The sequence below is a fragment of the Petromyzon marinus genome, chromosome 4 (assembly GCF_048934315.1).
Source record: "Petromyzon marinus isolate PM22_M1 ecotype Great Lakes invasive population chromosome 4, UKy_Petmar_22M1.pri1.0, whole genome shotgun sequence".
Lineage (NCBI taxonomy): Eukaryota > Metazoa > Chordata > Hyperoartia > Petromyzontiformes > Petromyzontidae > Petromyzon > Petromyzon marinus.
In genome coordinates, this window is record NC_133670.1 from 15842167 (window position 1) to 15856594 (window position 14428).

The window sequence follows — 14428 nt, forward strand, 5'->3', positions numbered from 1 at the left end:
GTGGAGTGTAGCGACGTCAGAATTGGAGCTGAAATCTGGTGCGTCCCCAATTTGTTTCATGAATTTTTTCGAGGGTTCTGATTGCCACACAGACTCACACAACGCGCACACGGCTGTGTAGTAGCGCCCCTAGCGGCTGCCGCTGGCCCAGGCTAAGCCGCTCTTGGGAACGCAACGCGGCCGTGTCGGCAGTCGAACGCGTCTCGTATTAATAGCCCAGACGACGTATCTCTAATAATTATATGGGAGAAGAAGAAGAAGAAGAAAAAAACACAACCCGCGGAAGGTGAGCGAAATGTACAATTCTTTAGCTGCAAACGCACGCTAACATGCTGGCGTGATGGACTGTGGCGTGTGAGCGCGCGTGTGTGTGTGGCATTAGGCAGTGTGTGGTGGCGTTGAGGTTGAAGCGGCGGCGGCGGTGGTGGTGGTGGGAGGGGGTTGCAGTGTTGGGGGTCGCCAGTTTGTGTCTGCTGCTGATGGCACACATGGAAATGTCTCACGGGGTGCACCGGAGGGCTTTTCTGTAGTGGCCTCAGGCACGCCACCGCCAAGCAGTGGATACACGGAGTGGACGGCCACGAGCATTGTCGCACACTTCGATGACTGCCGCTGCTGCTGCTGATGTGGGGTTGGGGATGGGGGAGGCACCGACGGGAGGAAGGAGGAGGCGTGGGGGGGGGGTGCTGGACAGGCAACCCCAGTGCTCGTGAAATCGAATTGTGCCGCAAGGATGGATATATATACATGGATCATCATTGTCGTGATCAGACATGGGTTGGAGAAATAATAGGTTACGTTTGAACATTTAGAGAACGTTGGCCGTCCGAAATGTGATGGTGACGTGATCATTAGAACAACTCATGGGAATAGAAGTGTGTGAATGAAGAACTTGCGAAGGAACGCTGAAAAGTTTGATACGTTAATGGATGTATCCGGTCCTCATAATTTGCAGTATGATAAATCTAGCTTTGGCAGGCCACGTGAAAAAGAGAATACAATGGTGAAGGTGTTCCAGAACACTTTTGGAAGGATAGGTCGCGGGGGGTTAAGACAAAAGGTGGAACGGAGATCAAGATGGGGATGTGAAGGAATGTACCAGCCTGGGGAGTCCGAAAAGTTCAAGAGAATGGTGAATGCCGGCAATTAATGGCGTGACATGGTTGATAACTTTTGAACCAATATCACTTGATGTTGATTATTAATTAATTATAATCGGTTTTCAAATTAACCAGTTATGCATATTGTAAAAGCAGCCGACCCATTCATTACCTAAATGTTTTATATTTATAAAAGTGTATAATTTAATTGTGTTAAAGAGGTTGGATAGCCTACTCATTTGTATGCTTACCACTCAAACCACAACAGCATAGTCTGCTTTAAAGTGGACGTTAAATAATATTTGACAGTCGTTCACAGAAGCATGTAACTGAATGATGGTGATCCAAACCCCAAGGTTTTAGAAGTACCCTATAACATTTTTTGTTTTAATGTTTGACACGTGCTTAAAGGAGATAGCAGTTGTGGTGCAGCTGTTGTTGTGTGGCCAATTCCAATATCGGATTGCATGTGTCCCCTTACCCTCTTCCTTTCCCAGTCTATCTGCCTCCCTGTATGCCTGCATCCCAACTTCTCTGGCTTCCCGTCTCCCCATCTCCCTCCCTGCCTCTCTACCTCCATCTTGCCTAGGCTCCCTGTCTCCCTGCCTCCCCACCAGTGCCATGCGGATGGGCACTCTGCTGGCGCTAGCTGTGCCGCTTGCTGTCCTGTTGCTTCTTCTCGGGAGCCGCCCGGCAAGTGGAAGCCTGCACTTTCAGTACGGCCACAACGATGACGATGGCGGCCGTGACAGAGATGAGGACGACTTTGCGGAGTTTGAAGAATTTGGTGAGGACGAGGACGAGGATGGCTTCTTCCCGGAGTCTGGGGGGAAACGTACCCCAGCACCCCCCATCAAGAGCCACGCGCCGTGGGAGGACGCACGGCCAAGCACGGAGAGGGCAGCCCGCCCGACAGGGGCCGTTGATGATGACGAGGACGATGGCGGAGAGGTCTCGGATGAGGACGATGAAGTGAACGGAGAGGCTGCGGATGATTTTGAAGATTCCGATAATCCTGACGAGGTCTTAGCCAGAGGCTAACAAGCACAACATGGCCCCATTGTCCCCGTGTAACACAAATCTGTTTCCGAATGCATTGATTAACATGCAAACAACTGTTTTATTTGCGCACTGCTCAATAATATATTTTTTTGTGTCCACTTGTGTTTGTGTGCCACTGTAAATGCAATTGTTGCAGCTTGCTTTTTAAAATATGCACACTTCCTAATAGTTGCAAGCGTACATATATTTATACATACATCTTGTTTGTCCACGAAGTGAGGGTCTTCATGCCTGTGTATGCGGGTGTGCGTCTGCACGTTTATTCGTGTGCGACTGTTAGGATGATGTTGAACAGTTTGACGAGGAGGAGTTTGAAGGGATCAGGGACAAGTCTGGCGGGAAGAAGCACAGCATTGACACTCCGATTCGCATTTTAGTGGTGAGTAATGCTGGCTAAGAGGTACAATGTTGTGGGCTTAATGAACCCTGTGTTCATCGTTTTATGTGGTTGACGTGTGACAACAGCTTATTTGTAATTCTGTCATCATTAAAAATTACCTGCATTGATGAATGAATGCAACTTTTAGCAGATTAATCAATTTTACATAACAGATCGATGTAGCATATCTAACCTCGTCAGCCAGCAGCAATAAACAACAATTGAATCTTACATTATCTTTTTAGACCGAGGCAGACACTCTTGTAACATGTTGCGTCGGCGGTCCTGTGCTCAGGTGCCAGACCATTTGCAGAACGGATGGGAGTGCTATTACCTGGAGATCCTCATGGTCACGGGGCTGCTCGCCTACATCGTGAACTACATGATCGGCCGCAATAAGAACAGCCGCCTTGCCCAGGCCTGGTTCAACTCGCACCGCGAGCTGCTGGAGGCAAACTTCAGCCTCGTGGGTATGCCATCTCGTTTGCCGGACTCGTGTTTCTTCCGCGTGTAACATTAAGCGCCACTATATTAAAAGTACACTGAACTTGCTTGCGCTTATTAAAGCATCGCACACAGAGTCAGCTTTTTCATCAGCTAATCAAATATCGCATAACGCTGAATGGACTTGTCTGCGGATTTCATTCCCTCTCAGCAATACTTTAATTTAACAACTGTATTTGGTCATTTTAAATTTCACCGTGTAATGAAATTGAGTATTTAATTTGTCATGCTGAGCTTAAGTCAGGGGTTGGTTTACACTTAAACAGAATTCGTTGCCATATATAACATTGTATTTGATAAATACAGTATCCACATTTCATACAGTATCCACGTTTTAGCCTAAGCGAACTGTATTTGTTACATACTTAATGGGTCTTCAAGTTGATGGTCTAATTACTCTAATAGGATTTAAATGACCCATATACTGTGACCACAGTCATGTTACATGTCGAATGTCTTCACATATATCACGCATTGTGGAAATGTATATTCCCTAAAATATTGTAAAGCACTTTTTGTAAAATTACCGTAAAATTTCACACTTGAGTAATGTTTATGTGATTTAAAGTCATATATTACATAGAGGACATGTATATGATATATAACTCCCCCAAATTTTTCATATATTCTCATGATATATGGTCACAATTCCACTTAAAAATGCATTATATTTCATAATGATGCAGTACATTTAGCATTTCTTGTGGTTTCAAGAATTATGTGAACCACACAAAACACAATAATACAAAAAAACTATTCATTAAGACAATAAGTGATTCAATGTATTTTTCTATGGTGACTATTCAGCACAACAGCAATTATTGTGAATTAGCATAGTTTTAATATATCTTGCAAACAATTGTACCTGTCCTTTACCTATGAATAAGTCATAGCAATGAGTCATCAGGTTGAGCAGTCGTGTAGTTGATAGCGCACTGTGCTACGAACATGGAACTCTGAGTTTGATTCCCAGCCATGGCTAACATCAGATATTGGAACAAATCTTGCCTCATCCCTCCCCACCATCACCAACCCACACTGACCAGTATAGCCAAATATTGTCAAACAACCCCTCCAGTCGACAGAGTGCAAGGAGGCCTTCATCCACCACTTGATCGACAAAGTAACGTGAATATGAATATGACGAGTCCCTTATTGCAGGTGACGATGGCACAGCCAAGGAAGTGATGAGCACTGGTGCGCTGAACCAGGAGAACGAGCACGTGTACAGTCTGTGGTGCTCGGGTCGCGTGTGCTGCGAGGGCATGCTGGTGCAACTCAAGGTGAGCTGCTGCCACTGGCTTTGTGTGGTCGGCACGAACCCTGGTGCAAGAAATAAAATATGGGCCCTTCCGGCCCATAGGCCCCGGTGCAGTGGCACCGTCTGCGCACTCGATAGGCGTGCCACTGGCTGCTGCTCGCACCAAGGTGGGACATCCATGCAGGCTCCCTGTTTGCTTGTACGTACATAGTACTGAAAACGACAATCTGACAACGCATTTAATGTCTCATAAAAGTGTCACTTGACTCATTTAGGTATCTTTAAGATATATTTTATGCATTTAAATTTGCTCACATTCACTGTGAAGGACTTGCTCTGAGTGTGATATGACTACAGTGTCATCTTGTCTACCTTTCAGTTATAATCACCTTCAAAGTTGTCAAGCTCTAGCCATGCATGAGCTAAATTTAACTACGCTGCAGAGCCCAACACATTATTTCATTTTTTAAATTCAGCTGACAAATGTATCGAAGTGCAACATTTATGAAGTACAGTCATACCTCGGTATACGACCGCTTTGGAATACGTCGAATTTGGTATACGTCGTGTTTTGACGAGAAAAAAATGTCTTGGGATACGACGCCTTTCTTGGGATACGACGCCTCGCTTGCTAGAACTTGTATGGGTTGGGATGAGTCACCGCGTACAGTACCCGCGTACACAATACTTTTACGGCTCTAATAAGCCATAACAGTATTGTGTGGAATGACCAGACAATGTCACAGTTCAGGAACATTCTTAGAAGAAGGCAAAAACAAACTTCAATGGACAGATTTTTAGTAAAACTGAAACCTGGTGAGCCGCAACCAGGTCCAAGTCAAGAAAAAAGACAGAAAAGAGAAAGAGAAAATAAAACCCCCCAGAATTTCAGCTTCCTGAAGTTTTAATGGAAGGGGACTCTCCTTACAAAAATAACATCTCCTCCTCCCCTTCCTCACCACCATCCTCGTAGGCTATCTACTCCTCTGAGCAAGTTAAAGTGATGTAAATTTTATTTCAATTTATTTTATTTATGCATTTATTTTAATTTATGTATGCATTTTAGTGATAAGTAGTTTCTAGATTATTTTATACAGCCCCATTAATGTATAATATGCCATATAAAATATCATTTCTTATACTCTGGAACGGATTATTTCCTTTCCATTTATTTCTTATGGGAAAAATTCGTTTGGTATACGGCATTTTCGGTATAAGTACTCCTACCTTCTGGAACGAATTACGACTTATATATCGAGGTACCACTCTAAAATAAAAAAATTAGAATGTTAAAAATGTTTTTTAACTAAGACACATTTTGTTGATTTTGTTTTACCCTAAGCAAACTGAAGAAGATCCAGCCAATGAAGCACACTTAACACGGTCTGGTCATTGAGGTGATAAGCTATTAATCAAGTGAAAACAAATAAACATAACACGTGAAGACTGCATACATCTCACATGTGACGCGTTGTCATGTTGCATTGCCATGCGTTGGGTGTGGACACAGTTCCTCAAGCGTCAAGATCTGCTGAACGTGCTGGCTCGCATGATGAGGCCCACCTCAGATCAAGTGGTACGTACTGCCCAGGGTCGTGGATGGTGGGTTCTTGCAGCAATAGTGTTTTCACGACGTTGCCGCCCGTTGCTCAGGCACCCGCTCTCTGACGTATCGACTGCCTATCCGTTGGAAATTCACCTGAATGTTGTGCTTTCCTGTAGAACATCAAGGTAACAATGACCATCGATGACATGGACAGCATGGTGTTTGCTGTGGGGACGAAGAAGGCTGTCAGCCGGCTACACAAGGAGATGCAGGACCTGGTATGTAATTTTATGTTGTAAATATGACTGCAGTGCACGTTTGCATTTGGAAACAGGATGCCTCATGCATGCACGGAGCATTGTGTGTTTGTGCAATGTGTTTATGCTAACTACAGCTATAAACTTGGCAATTCTGCCACACTGTCTCCTCATGCTGATTACAAAAGCAATATTACGTTGTACTAGTGGTGTTTTGCCATCGTTATATGTATTGCATATCGTTGTTTGCATTGTCACTGTGACCAGGTGCATCTACTTGAACCCCAGGAATTATTACTACATTTGTAAAAAATCCAGCTCATGCTTGTGAATACATGCTGCATAGAGAATGTGTTTGCATTACCGAGTGAAAGCAGTGTGGGATTTCTGGCAGACAAAAGCAATAAGTATATGTTTTTGGCCACTACGTTTTTGCAGCTGTAATTTAATGTATTATTTAATGACAAGTAAATATTGACTTTTCAATATGTGTGCCTCTTAGTGATGAAAGAGATATGTGTGAGATATGGATGTGCTTGGAATTACAAAGAGACAGAAAGGGGAACATGGGAACATATGCGGATTAAAAACAGGGTTAAAACAATATTTTTACTTAATAAAAACAAGTGGTTTTAATTTTCGATTTAAAGCTTTCGTGACTGCAGTGATTCATCTTCTGGGTTCTTTCGGTAAAGTCACGTAGAATGGGAATAAAATAATAAAAAATATTTAAATAATAAAAATCTTTTATTCCCATTCTACGTGACTTTACCGAAAGAACCCAGAAGAAAAAAACAAGTGGCCTTGCGCAGAACACATTAATAAAAAAACACAATGGCTGATGGTTGAGAGATAACTATGGAGTCAACCAAGGAAGGGATTGCGCCCAATAGTTCGTCCACTGCAGAGATTAAGTGATAAAATATACTCGTGTGAAGCTGCTGGATGGATTGTGACATTGCAAGACCGTGAGAAATGGGGATGGCTTGAGGTCTTATCCAGCAGTGGGTTCATCATGGCTGCTGATGATGATTCACTGTGCAGGAGCTCTGACCTCTAGTTCACCTTTTGTGCTCACGCTTGCTAATTGCTAGAGCTTGTACTGCACGGACAAACCCAAGCCTCTGGGCCGCTACGGGCTGCCTGACTCACTGGTGGTGCTCAGCGAAAGTTCTGAGATTACTGACTGCCTTTTGGACCTCAAGGTGATGCACGGCCCTAGCATCAACAACAACATCTACCACTCTCTACTAAGCGACGGTGATGTTACCACAACGCCTGTGGCAGGTTAGGTGCACTTTTAGGCCACGTGAGGTGTCTAATGCTCGCTGGCATGAGTTCATGGGACAGACCAAGGTGTTATGGCTAACTGGCTGAGATGACTCGTAGATACATCAACTGTGCCCAAAACTGTGCATGGCTCCACACAGGCTTACTGCTGAGCTATTGAAGGGCATAGTACAGTGAGGGAAAAAAGTATTTGATCCCCTGCTGATTTTGTACGTTTTCCCACTGACAAAGAAATGATCAGTCTATAATTTTAATGGTAGGTTTATTTGAACAGTGAGAGACAGAATAACAACAAAAAAATCCAGAAAAACGCATGTCAAAAATGTTATAAATTCATTTGTATTTTCATGAAGGAAATAAGTATTTGACCCCCTCTCAATCAGAAAGATTTCTGGCTCCCAGGTGTCTTTTATACAGGTAACGAGCTGAGATTAGGAGCACACTCTTAAAGGGAGTGCTCCTAATCTCAGATTGTTACCTGTATAAAAGACACTTGTCCACAGAAGCAATCAATCAATCAGATTCCAAACTCTCCACCATGGCCAAGATCAAAGAGCTCTCCAAGGATGTCAGGGACAAGATTGTAGACCTACACAAGGCTGGAATGGGCTACAAGACCATTGCCAAGCAGCTTGGTGAGAAGGTAACAACAGTTGGTGCGATTATTTGCAAATGGAAGAAACACAAAATGACTGTTAATCTCCCTCGGCCTGGGGCTCCATGCAATATCTCACCTCGTGGAGTTGCAATGATCATGAGAATGGTGAGGAATCAGCCCAGAACTACACGGGAGGATCTTGTCAATGATCTCAAGGCAGCTGGGACCATAGTCACCAAGAAAACAATTGGTAACACACTACGCCGTGAAGGACTGAAATCCTGCAGCGCCCGCAAGGTCCCCCTGCTCAAGAAAGCACATATACATGCCCGTCTGAAGTTTGCCATTGAACATCTGAATGATTCAGAGGACAACTGGGTGTTAAGTGTTGTGGTCATATGAGACCAAAATGGAGCTCTGTGGCATCAACTCAACTCGCCGTGTTTGGAGGAGGAGAAATGCTGCCTATGACCCCAAGAACACCATCCCCACCGTCAAACATGGAGGTGGAAACATTATGCTTTGGGGGTGTTTTTCTGCTAAGGGGACAGGACAACTTCACCGCATCAAAGGGACGATGGACGGGGCCATGTACTATCAAATCTTGGGTGAAAACCTCCTTCCCTCAGCCAGGGCATTGAAAATGGGTCGTGGATGGGTATTCCAGCATGACAATGACCCAAAACACACGGCCAAGGCAACATAGGAGTGGCTCAAGAAGAAGCACATTAAGGTCCTGGAGTGGCCTAGCCAGTCTCCAGACCTTAATCCCATAGAAAATCTGTGGAGGGAGCTGAAGGTTCGAGTTGCCAAACGTCAGCCTTGAAACCTTAATGACTTGGAGAAGATCTGCAAAGAGGAGTGGGACAAAATCTCTCCTGAGATGTGTGCAAACCTGGTGGCCAACTACAAGAAACGTCTAACCTCTGTGATTGCCAACAAGTACTAAGTCATGTTTTGCAGAGGGGTCAAATACTTATTTCCCTCATTAAAATGCAAATCAATTTATAACATTTTTGACATGCGTTTTTCTGGATTTTGTTGTTGTTATTCTGTCTCTCACTGTTCAAATAAACCTACCATTAAAGTTATAGACTGATCATTTCTTTGTCAGTGGGCAAACGTACAAAATCCGCAGGGGATCAAATACTTTTTTCCGTCACTGTAGTACACTGTAATGTAGATATTAAAAGCCTAATTTTATTTGCAGTTGCACACGATTGTGAACCAGTGCCATGGAGCGGATTTCCAAGACAGCTCTTTTTGATACGAGCCTGTATGTGTCAATAAAGTAGAGGAATGTGTTTTTTATGTAGATCTCTGCATGTTATGCACGTTATTTTTACAATTTTTGTTGAAACAATCTACAGTTTCTTTCCTTGAAAGATGAGCCCAGGCAGATCAGGAACACTGCCTCAGATGTAAAAACAAAAACACAAGTCGCATTTTTGTTTGGGTAATTTTTTTGCAGATGATCAGCTTTCTGAAGGCGCATGCCGAAACCATCGAGTCCATACACATGTCCGACCAGTACTCAGGGCCCAAGGTCCCCCAGGAGTGAGTCTGCATTCATTCATACAGTATATAAAACATCAAAATCATGCATTCAGTTACCCACGTGCTACCTATATTATATTCTATAGCTTAACATTATCAGAATGACAGAAAACATTTACATGTAATATATCAACAAATAAATGTATCATGTCATATTTATTCTTAGATAATGGATCTTAATTGAAATAATATTCCTCATGGAAAATGGGGTTTTCTGTTAATGCTGTATTTAGGGAAAGTGCTGCGACGGATTGTGTGGAAAAGTGTGTGTGCTTTGTGTCTCTCTAGGGAGAGCCAGCCCATAAAGCTCCCTGATGCAAAAAAGTGTTTGCTGTTTACATTTAATGGTGAGTTGTAACTTTAGTTATAGGGCACTGGAACCCTCCGTATGATTTGTGGAGCAAAAATCTAAGCATGAATACATGTTCAAATGCTACATGCTCCACAATTAGAAACAATACTGCAAGGAAATGCATACATCCGTAATTTTATGGGTATGGATATGCCATAAACAAAAGTTTGCCAACGTAATGCTTGGTACAAAAACAATTGTTTCCATTGAACATAAAATATGTTACATGTATAATTAGCAAATAAAATATCTGCCACAATTTCCTTTATATGCCAGTATCAACGTGCACCCATAAATTATATATGCGTCTATTGTTCAAGTAAGGACTACTCTGTGTACATGATGAGTGTGTGCACGTCTCCAGTGCCTGGAGCAGGCCACACATCCCCGCGAGACATGGAGGGCATGCTGGGTCTCATGAAGATGGTCATCTACTGCATGGACAAGATGAAAAGGTTCCGGCTCGGCAAAGAGGTGAGCAGTGCAGTGGTGGAGGGGTGGGGTGCATGGTACAGAAGCTATAATTGAGGCTAGGTTAAGGCGAACACTTCTGTGGGGCAGTAGGGCTGTGCGTGAGCGTCACTTGCCGTATTGAATTCCGAGTGTTATGTTCTCTCCAAAATTCCTCATCTCAAAACTCGATGGATCCAAAATTCCACCGCCAGACTCCATGCCTGCATCTGTCAAAAGAGGCCACAATATCCCAATATTCCAACAACTCCACTGGCTCCCAATCTAATCCCGGATTGATTTCAATAGCACACTCACTGCCTTTAAGATCATCCATGGACCTTCCCCTGCCTACCTCACTCTACTCCTCCGAAGGCACTTTTTGCTCCAAAAACCAAGGATTTTGGTTGAAGCCCCCAGTCCATCTTCACTCAGTGGGCGGTCGCTGAATCTCCTCTGCTGCCATCATAGTCAGGAACTCCCTAATCCATGCTGTTGCCTCTCTGCCCCTGTTCAAGTCCAGGCTCAAAACCTTACTCTTTTCCCTGCCTATGACTGACTGCCCCACTCTGCCAAATAAAATGCCTGCTTTTTCTATACAGCATCTTGAAACGCTACGTAAATGTACATTCTATTGTAATGGCATTTGGTGTTTATGATGGGGACACCCTTCATATGTGTGCGTGCTTCTGCCTGCTCCTATTAGGCCAAGCAGAAGGCAGAGCGCAACCGAACGCGCGTGGAGGAGAACTTCCTGAAGCTGACGCACGTGCAGAGACAGGAGGCGGCGCAGAGCCGGCGCGAGGAGAAGAAGCGCGCCGAGAAGGAGCGCATCATGAACGAGGAGGACCCCGAGCGTCAGCGCAAGCTGGAGGTGCCGTGCGTGCCGAGCGTGTTCCTATGGGTGTGTGCCTGTGGCTGGGTGTGTTTGTCTGTGTGAGTGCATGGGGGAGCGGTAGCGTCGTGGTTAGCGTGCTGTTCTGTGAACCCAGTGACCAGAGTTGGATTCCCGCTTACAGCCAACACCGGGGTCTGGGCCTCTCCTAGGTTGACGCAGCCTTAAATTAGTACCTAGTGCAGTGTGTAAACATCAGCCCATGGGGAGACAAAGGTGGCCAGGCATGGTGCTGGCCAACTAGCCACTCACGTATCGTGCCGGCCTCAATAGGTGCTTGCTAACAGAACATGAGATAACAGTCTGTTGACAGTTACATGGGGGATCTTTGTATTTTGTCTCTGTATTCTTGTGGAGGTGTGCCTATGGGTAGTGTAGCGGTTAGCGCACTGCGCTATGAACCTGGCGACCCGGGTTCGATTCCCGCTCACGGCCAACACCAGTGACGATTATCTGAACCGGTCCTGGGCCTCCCCTAGGTCGACTCAGCCTCAAATGAGTACTTGGTGCGTTGTGTAAACATTGCCACTGGGGAGAGAAAGGCGGTCGGGCGTGGTGCTGGCCACCCACCCCCTCGTGTACCGTACCTGCCTTCATAGGTGCTCGCTAACAGCACTTGCCCCTACAGTCTGTTAAGGCTATACGGGGGATCTTTGTGTGTTCCTGCGATTGGGTGTGTGTGCTCCTGTGAATTCACTCTGGACAGTAGTAATGGACACCGCCTGTCCCCTGGAACCATGGTGGTACATGGTAAAGCTATTGCACCCACGACTACCGTTGCTTGTGTCTACGCATAAACGTGGGTGTTTTCATCTGCAACTGAGCTAATTCAAGTGAATTGAATGCAAGGGCCTGCCACATTCCCCATTAGCGGCCCAGGAACTCTTTTTTCCGTTTTATAATCTGTCCTTTCCCTTGTGGTTTCTGTACAACGTCTTGAGATGCAGTTGCACTTAGTTGCTCTGCAAATACAAATAGTCGTTGCTGTCATTGATGAACTCTTTGGCCTCTCATTTCTGTTTCCTTTCCAGGAGGTGCAGATTCGCCGTGAGCAAAAGAAGAAGGAGAAGAAGCAGATGAAGATGAAGCAGATCAAAGTGAAGGCCATGTGAGGAGAGTTGTTGCGAGGGGCGGAGCAACGCGTTGCTGTGCTTTGCTCCTGGTGGGAAAAGCAAAGAGATCACGATTTTCCGACGCATTTCCGTGGTCAATTTGAGTGTTCCCAGCGACTGAATGGTCGCGAGGTATGGGACTGAATATGCATGCCAAGTTTAACATCAATACAGAGTTCATCCCCAAAGAGCTGGAGTGGTTTAAGTGTCAGGATCATTTTGTATTTAGTTGGGTTGTGATCCCCCAATCTGTATTTATTAAGTAGCCGTTAATAATGCGGATACAAATGCATGAGGATTGCCTGTTTGTGTTTTATACTTTGCTAATATTTTATCCGCAAGAATCCTCACATGGAAGACAACATGTGTTGGACCGCGTGGAAGTGTGCACTTTATATATATGGTGTTTAGCACTCTAACCGCAAGCTGCATTCGTTATTGTCACCTTTGTTCAAAAGCATTTGTTGGTGCCTACAAGGCAGTGTTATTCGTAATGAAGATTTTTGGGTTAGATCGCGTAAGTATAAATGTGTCGTAATGCTCCACCACCCGATATAGCCAGCAAGGTTTGTCACGTAAACAAAACGCGCCAATTAGTTACTACTTCAGCCCACCATCCAGCATCATCGGGCGATTTGCCCGATGATGCTGGATGTGATTACCAGCGAAACGTCGTACTCAAGTTGTAAATGTTGTGGATTTATTCTCCAACACACCGGTGGATTGGAGAGTGGTAGAGGGTTATGACACATTTATACCTACACGATATAACCCAAAAACCTTTATTATTAATAATATTGGTCGCAAAAGCCTTCGTGTTAAAGCAGTGTTACGTGAACATATGCTTCCCTTCAGTCTTAAACGGTTTACATCTTCAGGATTTCATCAGAGCCAAATGAATAGCATGTCCATAATTAAGGTGTTTATTTAATGAAGATATAATAATGTACCATTTACTTTAATGAAATTAGATCAATGCATTGATTTAAGTTTATGCAAAGGAAAGTGAGCATGTGTTAAGCTATGTAAATGCATGGGTGTGCATACAGTATTCTAATGTCATCGTTACGGCTTTACTGCTATAGCAGGATTTATTTTAAAAACCCAAACCAATGCCCAGCTATAATGGCCACAAGAATGCAAAATTAGTGTGCTGCAATAAGTAATGCTGGATTATACGTTTTAACACTATCAACACATAGATGACTAGAGTATGCATATTTATTATACTAGATTAGGATATGTTTTTCAGATATACTTGGATAGTTCAGGACAGCATAAATAATATTTAGAATACTTTGAAATCTTGCACCTGTGATTTGTGCTGCCAGATGTACAAACAGTGCGCTACATTCTCTGCCCACAGTGGGCTAGCACTACAGGCCAGCACTGACAGTGTTCAGCATTGCAGCACAGATGCAGCACAAAATCCAGGGCAGATTGCGATCGCTACTGCGAACACCGCTTGTAAAACTGTATATGCCTATGCGATGGTTATATGCAAGTACCAGCAATACTTCATCGAGTGCGTTAATATTTTTTATTGACCAGGAGAGGAGGTATTTTTCCAAAAACCATGGCAAGGTTTACACCACGCAGATAAGTTCACTTTTGAGTGTTGTTTTGCGTGACATACGTGCATATTCTATTGTAAATCTGTGGTCAGGATATTACAGTACTCGTACTGAAAAATGCACTGTTCTGTCAATGCAATTTATTATTGTTAATCCCCCCCCCTCCCACAATACACTGTAAAATGTACTATTATAATCCATCGCGAACTAACCCTAAGCCGCTGTGTTTGTTGCTGAGAGACACCTTGTAAAGAAAATAAACAATGACTTCATAGCAAAGTTGTGATTGACAATGTATGTAAAATAACAGTTCACAAAGCCAGACTATGGCTCTCATGTACTCCCAGTTGCGCTTATAGATGAAGTAATCTGTTGATTTCAGCATTAATACATTACAGTGTTTTTATTTTGTTGTAGCCAATGATAGGCACCTTTTTCTTTTGGGAAGAATTATATTATTGACGGTGCTGTAGGATAAATGAGGAGGAGGT

At 44.0% G+C, this 14428-nt stretch overlaps 1 protein-coding gene across 4 annotated transcripts; it reads left to right on the plus strand.

Moving 5' to 3' along the window:
* Positions 1–53: 53 nt before the first annotated feature.
* Positions 54–14216, plus strand: CCDC47 (coiled-coil domain containing 47). 4 transcript variants are annotated; one of them, XM_032945982.2, is made up of 13 exons: positions 54–286; positions 1598–2123; positions 2443–2541; positions 2837–3011; positions 4207–4328; positions 5817–5882; positions 6029–6130; positions 7204–7314; positions 9469–9554; positions 9843–9901; positions 10271–10380; positions 11063–11260; positions 12283–14216. In XM_032945982.2, exons 1-13 carry the CDS (start codon positions 243–245, stop codon positions 12361–12363), a joined length of 1779 nt encoding a protein of 592 aa, XP_032801873.1. In that variant the 5' UTR covers positions 54–242; the 3' UTR covers positions 12364–14216. The 4 variants fall into 4 exon arrangements, with proteins under 4 accessions (XP_032801873.1, XP_032801879.1, XP_032801878.1 ...); XM_032945988.2 differs by having other exon boundaries at positions 1690–2123; XM_032945987.2 differs by having other exon boundaries at positions 1718–2123.
* The last annotated feature ends 212 nt before the right edge of the window (positions 14217–14428 follow it).

Excerpts from the sequence above, each read along its gene's own strand:
- CCDC47 (XM_032945982.2), top strand. The coding sequence starts at position 243 with ATGGGAGAAGAAGAAGAAGAAGAAAAAAACACAACCCGCGGAAG. Across the intron at positions 2,124-2,442 it reads ATTCCGATAATCCTGACGAG|GATGATGTTGAACAGTTTGA; the intron begins GTCTTAGCCAGA and ends TGCGACTGTTAG. Across the intron at positions 5,883-6,028 it reads GGCCCACCTCAGATCAAGTG|AACATCAAGGTAACAATGAC; the intron begins GTACGTACTGCC and ends GCTTTCCTGTAG.